The sequence below is a fragment of the Oncorhynchus tshawytscha genome, unplaced genomic scaffold (genome assembly GCF_018296145.1).
Source record: "Oncorhynchus tshawytscha isolate Ot180627B unplaced genomic scaffold, Otsh_v2.0 Un_contig_15300_pilon_pilon, whole genome shotgun sequence".
In the NCBI taxonomy this organism is placed as follows: Eukaryota; Metazoa; Chordata; class Actinopteri; order Salmoniformes; family Salmonidae; genus Oncorhynchus; species Oncorhynchus tshawytscha.
The window spans coordinates 31,849-43,979 of NW_024608251.1; the positions used below are offsets into that span (position 1 = coordinate 31,849).

The following is a 12,131-nucleotide window of genomic DNA, read 5'->3' on the forward strand; positions in this document are numbered from 1 at the left end:
ACTGTAAAACGTCACGATAAGAAGCGCTCATCATTTCAATTAGGCTGCATGTCAAATCAACAGCATATACAGTCAACACTAAATAGGTCCAAATCCAGACAGGGAACGAAAATGAATTATTTGGGCTATATTATTTCAAATATGTCAAGGCTATAGCCTATAAATAAACAAATGTGAAGCACTCGCGAGTGCCAGACAGTGACATTAAGCACTCAGGATTTAAACAACATTTCTTTGTATTAAATCATTATAGTCTACAAATTGCACACATGACTTACTAAGAACCAAATACAAAATAAACGAAATATGCCTTATTACGCTCCATCTACAGTGCCTTTGAGAGTCAATGGGGATGCTAATCACCCTTCGGGCCACTTTTTTTTAATAGCGCCCTTGTGTAGACATAGCCCCACCCAGATCCGTTCCACGCATCGAATGGGGTTGGAGTCAAGAGAAAACAAATAAGTTCTACCAAATATAACAATGTGCATTTCCTAAATATTAGAATAAAGTGCGTACATAAAACGTATTAAACACGTCTGTAAAACCACATCGACCTACCAAGCAAGTTTTCATAAATCATTGGGTACAGCACAAGAAAAACGTCAGAGTAATCTGAAAAGGGGGCATAATTCATGTTCACATTTACAATATAACATGCATGAGCATTTCATCATTAAAACCTCTTGGGAATAATGTCTGGAGTGTGAAAATCCAAAAACATTCTCTTATGCTCAGAGTATTATTTATATAACCTCTCCTGTCTGATATCTTCACTTTCTCCATGCCACAAAATCTAAATGTAGAGATGTCATGTTTTAGGTCATTATAATGTACTGCGACTGGATAATCCTCGTCCTTTCTCCTGATTGAACTTTTATGTGCACACATTCTGTTTGAGAGAACGAGAGGCTTAACCTACATAACACAGCCCACATGGGCATTTAATCATGTAGATAACATTGGTGGTTGAGCACGTAATAATGTCATTTATTTGGTAACCGTTTTCTTTTATGTGGTTGGCAGAAATATTCACACTTCATGATATTATTGCACTGTGCGCAACCTCTGCATTTATAGCTACCGTTCGAGAGGGGGCGTAAAAGAGCCTTGTTTTCTTTTGTGGCTGGCAGTTGGCATGGGCCAATTTATCGCGTAAATTGCGACCTCTCCGACATACAATAAGTGGTGGATTCTTAAATTCAGCTGGGAGAGCTGGTTCCGATGATAAAACATTGTAGTGTTTCTTGACAGCATCTTCCAATTTTCGCAAGTTCAAAGTATATGTGGTGGTGAACATTACAGAGTGTTCTTTAACTCTAGTGGGTATTTTTTGTAGCAGTTCATTTTGTGTTTCCCCAATGCCATATTAAGAGCTTCATCCACACATTGTGGAGAGTAGCCTGTTAGAAACCTATTGCGTATCTTTGCTGCTTTTTCTAGATAGTCCTCTGTGGAGTGGCATATACTGCGCAGTCGGAAAAACTGGCTTCTTGGAAGTCCTCTTTTTAATGGCTCAGGGTGGAAGCTGTCCCCCCTGTAACAGAGTACTTATGTCAGTGTATTTTCTGTACAGAGTTGTAAACAGGGTTCCATTTGATTTCTCAATCCACATATTGAGGTAATGAACATGTTTAATGTCACATTCAACAGTGAATTTGAGAATGGGGCCAATGTCATTGAGTAATGCCATAAATGTCACATCTGCTCCTGCCACGCCCTCTACTGCTCATCCTGTGTCTCCTTGACCTGTCGCCATTCCCCCAGTGCTCTTTCCCACTCTCTCTCTCTCTGTGTGTGTGCGATGGTGTGGGCAGAGACAGGTGTGCTGGAGTCAGAGCAGATCCCCACCAGTTGCAACCTGTTCCATAATCAAGACCTCTACAAATACTCAGCCCTGCCACTCCCATGCTGCCAGATCGTAATCTCTGCTCAGTCAGTCTACGGTTCTAGCCGTTTGTTACTGTTTAGATCCTGTTATGCCTGTTTTCCTTGCCTGACTCTGTTTTCCTCTCCGCTACAGTTCTGCCCGCTCTGACTCTAGTAACACGTCTCATCATCCTGCTACTCTGTTCTGGAGTTCCCACTCAACTACTCCCTTGGATTCCTCTCCGGGCCTGCTTACCCAGTCCCAACCCCTGTTGCTCCAGCCTCAGCCTCCACAACGGGTTTCCTGCATCCCGCCCAAGCTTCCCCTGACATGCACTCCATCTTCCCCCTGTGTTTCAATAAATACCTTGGTTACTTCATCCCAGTCTCCTCACCTGAGTCTGCTCTTGGGTTCCCCTGTTCCATTCCAGATAACAAAGTCTGACAGATCTTCTACCATTCCTCCCCATGTGCAAAACGTTGTCAATATATCGATACCCCTTCAGGATTTTATATTTTTTTAAATTTTGTTTTCATTGTTAACAAAACGTTCTTCAAAAAGACCCACATAAAGGTTATCATAGTTCGGAGCGAAAGTGGAGCCAATCGATGTTCCATTCGCTTGGAGGTAGTATTCATCATCAAACCTGAAATATATGTCAAAACAAATTCAGTCAGCTCTAGAATAAAGTTTGTTGGTGGATATTCGTTAGTATCGTTAGTGTCTCTCAAATAGTGAGCTCGGGCTGTCAGCCCCCATATGGGGAAATGCTGGTATATAGATTCTCAACATCTAATGTGACCAAAATGCAGTTTTATGTTAATCCTGTTATTGGTGAGATCTTGTTTATGAAGTTTTGTATCTTTCACTTATGATGGCAATGCTTGCGCATGAGATTTAATAAGAGTCTACGAAGGTCGAAAATGGCTCTAGCATTTAGCCTATTCTTGCAACCACTGGTCTGCCTGGATAATTGTCTTGTTTTAGGTTTGTGTAATTTTGGCAAAATGTACAAGCATGGACATATGGCACATTTGCAGCAAAGGTATTCATATTCAGGTTTTGAGATGAGGTTATTTAATAGGGCCTCAGATTAGAGTGTATCTCCCTTTTGAACACCTGTGTGGGATCAACAATACATTTTCTATAGAAACGTTCATTACTGAGTTGTCTCTGAATCTCTTTGTAGTTTTCCATAGTCTAAAATGACCACAGCACCCCAGCCCTTGTCTACAGGTTTGATAACCAAAAGATTAGTCTTTCATTAGTTCGTTAAGTGCCTGTTCTTCTGGTCTTGGGAGGTTTTTCTGAATGTGGTTTGTTTTTCTCCTATATACTGACATGGCTTCTTGTCCGACTAATCTACAATAGGTATTAATCGAGTTGTTAACTATAGGACAGAATTTGCTTTTGGGCTTAAAATGGGTACCAGTTCTTTGTTGGGTTTCTAGACACGAAACAGTCTTCTGAGAAAACGTGCTTAAGTTTAAGGCCGTGTGGCCGATATATAAAGGTTATTAAAGAACAGCGATACCATCAAGAGCGGTGTGAGGGATTATTATTTTTTCTCATTTTATTCAACCGTTTCCATGCACCTGCAAAAAAGATCAGATGTGCCATGCCTTTTGAATTTTATAGAACATAGAACAAAAATGGAAGGAACCTTTAAAAGATCTGATTTTTTTTTGTTTGTAAATGCTTTGCTACAATGACACACTTAGCTCGCTACCCACCTTGTTCCTTTCTGTTAGCATGTGCACATATTAAGTACACCATCATGCTTTAGGGATACCTGTCTTTTCAGATTCCACAATGATTCTTTAGTTGTGGACACTACATCACCACACTCCCTATCTTGCTCTTGGTCCTCATCTTTGTAAGTCACCTTTATTTTTCACCTGTGTGTTTTATCAGTTTCTTTGTGAAAAATGTAGCATAGTAGATGAGTCGCTAAAGCAAGGAGCTATAGCAGCACACAAGTAGACTACAGATGCATGCTGGTCCGGGCCCTGAGCTGGTGAAGTGAGCGCTACTGGAGTGAAATTGGAGCAGCGAGAAGCAGCCGATGCTCCAGCCTTTGGGAAAGTTGCTCCACGCTCCAGTCAAATTGGGCACGCTCAGCCCCTCGCTACAGCTCTGCTCCTCTCTCCAGCTCAGCTCCTCTCTCCAGCTCAGCTCCTCTCTCCAGCTCAGCTCCTCTCTCCAGCTCAGCTCCTCGCTCCAGCTCAGCTCCTCGCTCCAGCTCAGCTCCAGCTCAGCTCCTCGCTCCAGCTCAGCTCCTCGCTCCAGCTCTGCTCCTCGCTCCAGCTCAGCTCCTCGCTCCAGCTCAGCTCCTCGCTCCAGCTCAGCTCCTCGCTCCAGCTCTGCTCCGCTCACATACTCTGCTCCCGAAGTCCTCATGACATGGATGGACGTTGAATACTGACTTGTATCACGGGAGACCTGGCTGCTCACCCACATGATCAGTACTTTCAATACAAAACAATCAGTTGCAAATTTAACTGATGATCCTATCAATTCTTTCTTATCTATGTTTTGAAATTGCTGTATGTAGGTTACTGCATCTAGTATGAAATGTAGGCTGTTATAACCACATCCTCTCAGTCAGATGCAGCACCATGTATACTGATCCAAAATATGAACGCAACATGCACTCATTTCAAAGATGTTACTGAGTTACACTTCATATAAGTAAATCAGTCCATTTAAATAAATAAATAATGCCCTAATCTATGGATTTCACATGACTGGGCAGGGGTGCAGCCATGAGTGGGCATGGGAGGGCAAGGCCCACCCACTGGGGAGCCAGGCACAGCCAATCAGAATGAGTTTTTCCCCACAAAAGAGCTTTACTACAGACAGATATAATCCTTTTTTATTTCAGGTCATGAAAAACAGGACCAACACTTTACATGTTGCGTTTATATTTTTGTTCAGTAGTTCAGCTCAGCCTTCCCCCTTTCAGTGTCAGACTGACACATCAACTGACTAGTGTTGTCAGCCAAGCTATTCATTCTGTATGTGCCAGTTCAATGTGGACCCTAAGAGAGCCAATGGACAGGACAAGAAGAAAAACGTTACATCATGGCCATGTTGAGACCCAGACCAGATATCGAAAGGAATCATTGAAGGTCATCTTGACTCATTGGAGGACAACTACAGTGTAATAATAATGTAAAGTACTTTACATTGAGGAAGCTTTGGGACTCTATGAGACATCACAAGAAAGTAGGTGTAATGTTGTGAGTGCTGTCACATAATCTCTCGACAAAGCACTTTCACAGTACACACATTCTTATTTCACAGTATCTCGCACACCTGTGTTTTGTCCTCCTGAAAATGTCTTCTGGGTCGTTCCATATGATTTCAATCACTTTCTGTCTGCACCCCTTTGAACACAACGTTTCATACATGTTTGGCCATGGTGGAAGTGGTCAGAATGGGACAGTTTGGACCTGAATGCCAAAACATTCATGATAGAGGTGCTCAAAGTAGACCCATTTTTTTACAGTTTGACAAGCCTGTTCGTAAGCTTTCAAATTGTGTCAAACTCAACCGTTCGGTGATGAAGACATGGATGTCTCATGGTAGGGTGTGGGAATGCAAAATTGGTCAACTTTGAATGTTTTGGAATTCAGGTCCAAAAGTCACTTTCTGAGCCCTTACTCTATGGGCAAACATGGAAGGTTTCGTTCCAATGAAAGGAGTGTAGTCAGAAAGTGATTGAAGTCATATGGAACTTATTTTGAACTGACGTACAGGCCCATACTTCAGAATCAGCAATGTTACAGCTAAACAGGAAATGACTGGCTGTGAGTGTAATACATAACATAAAGTATGTTTGTTTATTCAGAAATTGAAGTATGTGAAAATGTCCTGAGAAATATGATGGATTGAAATCACTGTAAACAGCAGGGACTGAGTGAAGAGTTACTTGGCCAGTTTGTGGTGAAGGTCATGACTATTGACCTTTAATCAAGCTAGTCAACATCATGGTTGTGTGGGTAAGTAAGCGTAACCCATGTTGTATTCCTGTAAACGGGGGTCTTGACTTCCTCTCTGCTTGCAGTTTCGACCACACGCTGCACCAACACACGTGCACAAAGACAAGAAGTCTTAGTCTCGTCTCTATGCCATCTCTAAGCCATCTCCATGCGCACACAAACACACACATACCACTACCATCACACAAACACACACACACACACACACACACACACACACACACACACACACACACACACACACACACACACACACACACACACACACACACACACATACCACTACCATCACACAAAGGCACACACACACAAACACAACACTACCATCACACAAAGACACACACACCTCTGTACATACACTGTACACTTGCTGCACTATATAAAAATACCCGGGTCCACAGCGGGAGAAGAAAGTCACAGCTTTAACCAAACTTTCACCACACGTAAGTGATGTGTACAATGAAAACAACATGCATCTCCACTGTGGTCTGGTGTTGTGAATGCTTTAGTGACAAACAGTGTGACATTTAGGCCCTTGCCTTTTGACTCATGGAAAGACTGCCTTGCAAGGCTTTAGATATAACGAATCTCTAGATGTAACGATTCTGAACCTTTTTGCCTCAGAGACTGAGCAGAGACTCCTCTCCCCATCCAAAAGATGATTAACACAAACTAGGTCAAACTTAATTTGTGTCAGCCAACCATCTGAGGGACCAGTCACTAACATCTCAGGGAACAGTGGTGGTCCACAGACCAGGGGTTGAGGACCACTGCTCTATTGGAAACCCTGAACACAGCTATTAAGTTGTTGTAGAATGACACTCCACTGGAAAATGATTCGGCATTAACACACATTAGTATAATCGGAATGCAGAATAACACTTGTGTTAATGAGTCGGTAGGTGGACTTATTAACTGATAGTCATTCAGGCTTTCAGAATACTGGTTTTTAAGGAGAGTGTGTTTCCACTCCTTTTCATATTTGTGTGATTTAATGAGAGAGACAGGAGTAAATGGAAGGGGAACACAGTATTCAGTAAAGCAGTAGACCTGTGATTGGATCCCAGCTAGTTAGTGGGCCATACAGTAAGTGCTGTAAGGTGACAGCAGGACCGACCAACCCCAGCCTGTCCAGCAAATATAAAAAATACACTTGTTTTCCTTTAGAGAGACGAGCCCTGCTGATGTGGGTTCTTAAAATGCAAACATCACAAAACTGTTGTGAAAAACATGAGATGCCACAATGACCACAGAAACGGAACTGTTAGTCTTACGACTCATTTATTATAAAAAATAGACTATCATTACAGGAACAACATGATCAGTACAGGAACTAAAGAAATATTACAATAAAATAGCAGTAAAAGTTGCCTGGCGCCTGAAAAATATGCATAGGCCCAATGCCATCAAATATGTAAAAAAATATATACAATAGAGAATCAATTCAACATTTAAAAGTTGTTAAAAATATATTGTCAATCTATAAAGAAAAATAGAATGTACAGCTAAAGACAATGAAATTCCATGCACAGCAATCAGTGCTATTTTCAAGTTAAATTGTGGTTGTAATTACAAGACTCAAATTCTACCTGCTACGTCAGGGTCAAGGACTATAACAAACCTCTGTATGAACAACCATTTACAATGTGTGATGTCAGTCACATACAATGCTGTGTACTTAAGTAGCTACAGTATATAGGTATCTTACCTTGAGGTTGAATGACTGACATAAGAGTACATCATTGATGCAAGCCGTTGCTACTTAACACAACCTGAGAATATATCTTTCAAAGTCCTTCGTTGACATCATGTATTACAGTGTGTTTACATAATTGTCTCCTAGTCAGCTGACATGAGCTTCCATTTGGACCCAAATTAAAGATGGCTGCCGTGCATCATCAGTAACAAGCTGTCCGAAGGTCGTGCCCAAAGTAAAGATGGTTGCTGTGCAACACCCGTAGCAACCTGTCTTAGGTTGGTGCCAAAAGTAAAGATGGCTGCCGTGCAACATCACTAATAACCCATCTGAGGGGGGTGTGCACGTCTGATGGTGGTGCGCATGTCTTCATAGACATCGCTACTCTTGCCCTGTGTTGGTCTAATCGTTGCACGCCATGCCTTTAACTGGGAAGACAAGAGATCTTGGTCAGAAAATGACTATTAGTACGCTATGTTATTAACATTTAACTGACACTCTTATCCAGAGCGACTTACAGGAGTAATTAGGGTTAAGCGCCTTGCTCAAGAGCACAGCAACACATTTTTCACCAAGTCTGCTCGGGGATTCTAACCAGCACCTTTTCTGTTACTGGCTCAACGCTCTTAACCTCTAGGCTTCATGTCGCCGTGTCTTTAGAAGGGGGGATCAGAAGTGGTCTTGTGTTTCAGTAAATACCTTTTGTATGGAATTGAAATTAATTGAACTAACATTATCATCAACACATTGCAAATGTCAAAAATGTACATGTATACTGTACACACGCACGCACGCACACACACACACACACACACACACACACACACACACACACACACACACACACACACACACACACACACACACACACACACACACACACACACACACACACACACACGCACGACGCGCGCGCAAGATAGATGAGACGGAATATGCAGGGGCAGAATTTGCGCAAGACCCCAGAAGCAGTTCATAACTCAGGAAATACGATCAATATAGATGAAATCAAACAATACCACTGAACATGTCTAGTATAAGGAGCTATATCCTGTCAAATATGTTGTGACAGTACTGATAATAGAACTTCCCCAACAGATTCCATCAGGTCTACATATATGAGTCAAAGCAAAAGGCTGAAGTTAAAAACTGTGCATTTCCCTACCAAAGACAGGTCAATGGAGACAGTGCTGAGGTGGCAATCTTGCCACCCGACACACACACTCAAACACCTACACACAGATTCACAAGCTTAAACACCTACACACAGATTCACAAGCTTAAACACCTACACACAGATTCACAAGCTTAAACACCTACACACACACACGAAAAAATACTACAGTATACTATGATATAAATACTGTGGTATTCACTATAGTGTTTTTGTGGACTAAAGTAGTATTTACTGTAGTATTTACAGTTAACTATAGTATGAATACTGTAGTAAAAGAAAACTGTATTTTATACTATAGTATTTACTGTTTTTGCGGACTGTAATATACTGTAGTATTTACAGTAGTGTTTTTGCGTACTAAAGTAGTATTTACAGTATTATACTCTAGTATTTACAGTTAACTATAGTAAAAATAATGATGTAAATTAATGATGTATTGTATGATGTAAATTAACTGTATTATATAAGTATTTAATTAAGTGTTTTTGCAGTGTGTAGTATTTACTGTAGTATACTGTAGTATTTACTGCAGTGTGCTTGCGGATTGTATACTGTAGTACTTACTGTCGTGTTTTTTGCGGACTGTAATATACTATAGTATTTACTGTTGTGCCATTGCGGATATTACTGTAGTATTTACTATAGTATTTTAGTTTATTATCTTTCAAATAGAAGTGGAGGCTTTTTCCTTGAGGAAACCTACTGGAGAAATACTAAAAGAGAACATTTTCCATAACCTGTAGGTAGGTAGGTAGGACAGGGGTCTGAGAAGATATAGAAAAAAGCAGAAGCTCTGAACTAACCTAGCACAAATGTGGATATGGGGAGGGGAATGGTTAGGGGTTATGCAAATTAAATACTGTAGTATTTACTATCATTAAAGTCTAGTGTTTTTGCAGACTGTAGTGTTTTTGGGGACAATACTGTAGAATTTACTCAGGTTTTTTTCATATAATACTGCAGTATACTCCAACATTAAGTACTACACATGATCGAGGGATACTACAGTGTATAGTATTGTACAGTATACTACAGTTTACTACAGAATTCTATAGTCACTACTGTAGTATTCTATAGTAAACTGCAGTATTTTTTAATGTGGGCACACACACACTCTTTACTGTAGTACTTACCCTGGGGATGACCCAGATGAAGAGGATGAGCAGACTCAGGAGAAGCACAGAGCCAGCAGTGACAGCTGAGACCAGGACCAGATACCAGGACATTCCTAGCCCTGAGGATGCGTCATTCTGGTCACACTCCTCATCTGTGGCACAGCAACACACCAGGGTAGCAGACATTTTAATTCAGTTCAGTCCAATACAACTCAACAAACTGACCAGTTTGAACTTGTTAAGAAGTTACAGCCTGGTAGCTCAAATTAGGATTAGTTCCTATGAGACTGTGCTGCTCAGAGATCACATTAAGACAATGGTCCTGAATCGTTCCCTAACCCTCCTCTTGACCCCATTACCATTCAATATTTGTAGATCTGAAGGATCGTGATAGGTATAACCAGTGGAGCAGCTTCCAACGTACAGATCTGTATCCAGGACATACATGCCAGGCAGTGTCCGAGAAAGGCCAGAAAAATTGCCGTCCAGCAGACAGTACCGGTCCATAAAGGCTCAGACCAACAGGCTCCTAAACAGCTTCTGTCCCCTGACCATAAGACTGTTAAATGGTTCATAACTACTGCTCCCCCTTTGTATTAGATGTATTCCTACCACTACACTGCTGTTCATGGATTACTGATTACCATTCATATCCATTTATCCAGCTCCTTATCTTATTTCTCATGTTGTTTTCTATTTAATTGCTTATTAGTTATACTATTTTGATATTGAATGCTGCACTGTAGGATAAGGCTGGCAAGTTAAACATTTCACTGTGCTTGAGCATATGACCACAAAAAACTTGAACATTGAAGGGTGCAGTAAGTGCCAAATGGATGGTTAGGGAACGAATCAGGACTGGCTGAGACACTCACCATTCACCACCAGCAAAACAGCTCCTTCCCCCTCAGTCTTCTCAATCTTGTTTTTCTTATAAACACTGTACACACACCAGAAGGCCCCAGAGTCTTCTGTGGTCAGGTTTGTGATGGTGATGTCCATTTTGTTGAGTCTTCCGTTAGTCGTCAATCTGAGTTTGAACCTCTCGTGGAGGGTTAATTTTTCTGTTTCCTGGTGAAAGTAGAGGACTAGAATCTCTTTTGTTAGGCGCATGTACACACTCAGGTTTTCTTGGTCTGGCAGAGAGGTGCTGCAGTGGATGGTCATAGTGTCTCCCTCCTGCTTTCGGACCAGCAGTCCCTTGCTCCCTTTCATGAGCAGATGGGAGAATGGAAGAAAAACACACAAATCAAATTTTATTTGTCACATACACATGGTTAGCAGATGTTAATGCGAGTGTAGCGAAATGCTACACATATGTGTCAGATCTTTTGTTTTAAGGATAAGCCAATACCAACCAATTAAGGAGATCTTTACTACCCAAAACTAGTTTCACACAAGTCTGGGTCTATTTTTGGAAATGGATTATGAATACAAGGAACCATCTACTACTCTCATTTGAATATTATGCTTGAAAAGTAAATGACTTGAAAACAGCATCTGTATATCTGTGATATTGCAACTCTAGATTACAGTGGACTCTAGATTACAGTTGGACTCCTGAAAAAGGCAATGGCTTGGGACTGTTGTGCCAGATATGCAGTTATCAGGAGCAAGCTATTGAAAATCATGTCATTGAAATGAGACTGGAAAACTGTATTGTACTTATTCAAAGTGCGCTTATCAGGAGTCGACTGTACATAATATATTTTAAATGTAAAATTGACTAGGTGAAATGTTAAATAAAAAAACACCCCTTTCCATGAACTAAAAAGGATGTCCACCTCCCAATAGAAAACTAAAATAAACACCACTCACCTTTCTCAGCCAAGGTGCAGCAAAGAAGGCAGAGGAAGATTGCACAACACAGACAGAGTGCAGACATCCTGCCAATACAAGATCTTCACATCACAACTAAACTGAGCCTTCAAATGACAGGAAATATACAGAATGTCTATACCACAGTGGTGTCTGCTCTAGAACCTCTCCACCAATAGGAACACGAAGTAGGCCTACTTGTGTGTGATACAGTCATAGGTTAGGGATAAATGAGGTTAAACAACAAAACACAATTATTTTCAGAGCATTAATTTGTGGGTTTGTCATTCAAAGACAGTCACTTCAAGTACAACTGGAATGGAACGCTACAACAACCACTTCAAATGGACACACGCCATCAACTTTTCAAAGTTAGTTCACACTGTTGTGACCTGTTATTAGGGAGACTATAGGCAGGTAAATATAACAAACCAGAGTGTGTGACAATGAC

At 41.0% G+C, this 12,131-nt stretch overlaps 1 protein-coding gene and 1 non-coding gene across 2 annotated transcripts; both read right to left on the reverse strand.

Annotated features, from left to right (window-relative positions):
• Positions 1-7,133: 7,133 nt before the first annotated feature.
• Positions 7,134-11,817, reverse strand: LOC121843358. Its single transcript, XM_042312975.1, has 4 exons — positions 11,681-11,817; positions 10,738-11,070; positions 9,881-10,014; positions 7,134-7,998 (listed from the first exon to the last, which is right to left on the reverse strand). Exons 1-4 carry the CDS (start codon positions 11,745-11,747, stop codon positions 7,888-7,890), a joined length of 645 nt encoding a protein of 214 aa, XP_042168909.1. The 5' UTR covers positions 11,748-11,817; the 3' UTR covers positions 7,134-7,887.
• LOC112241002 lies at positions 9,424-9,476 on the reverse strand. The gene has a single exon (XR_002952162.1). It is a non-coding gene; the product is annotated as a U7 small nuclear RNA (small nuclear RNA).
• Positions 11,818-12,131: the final 314 nt, after the last annotated feature.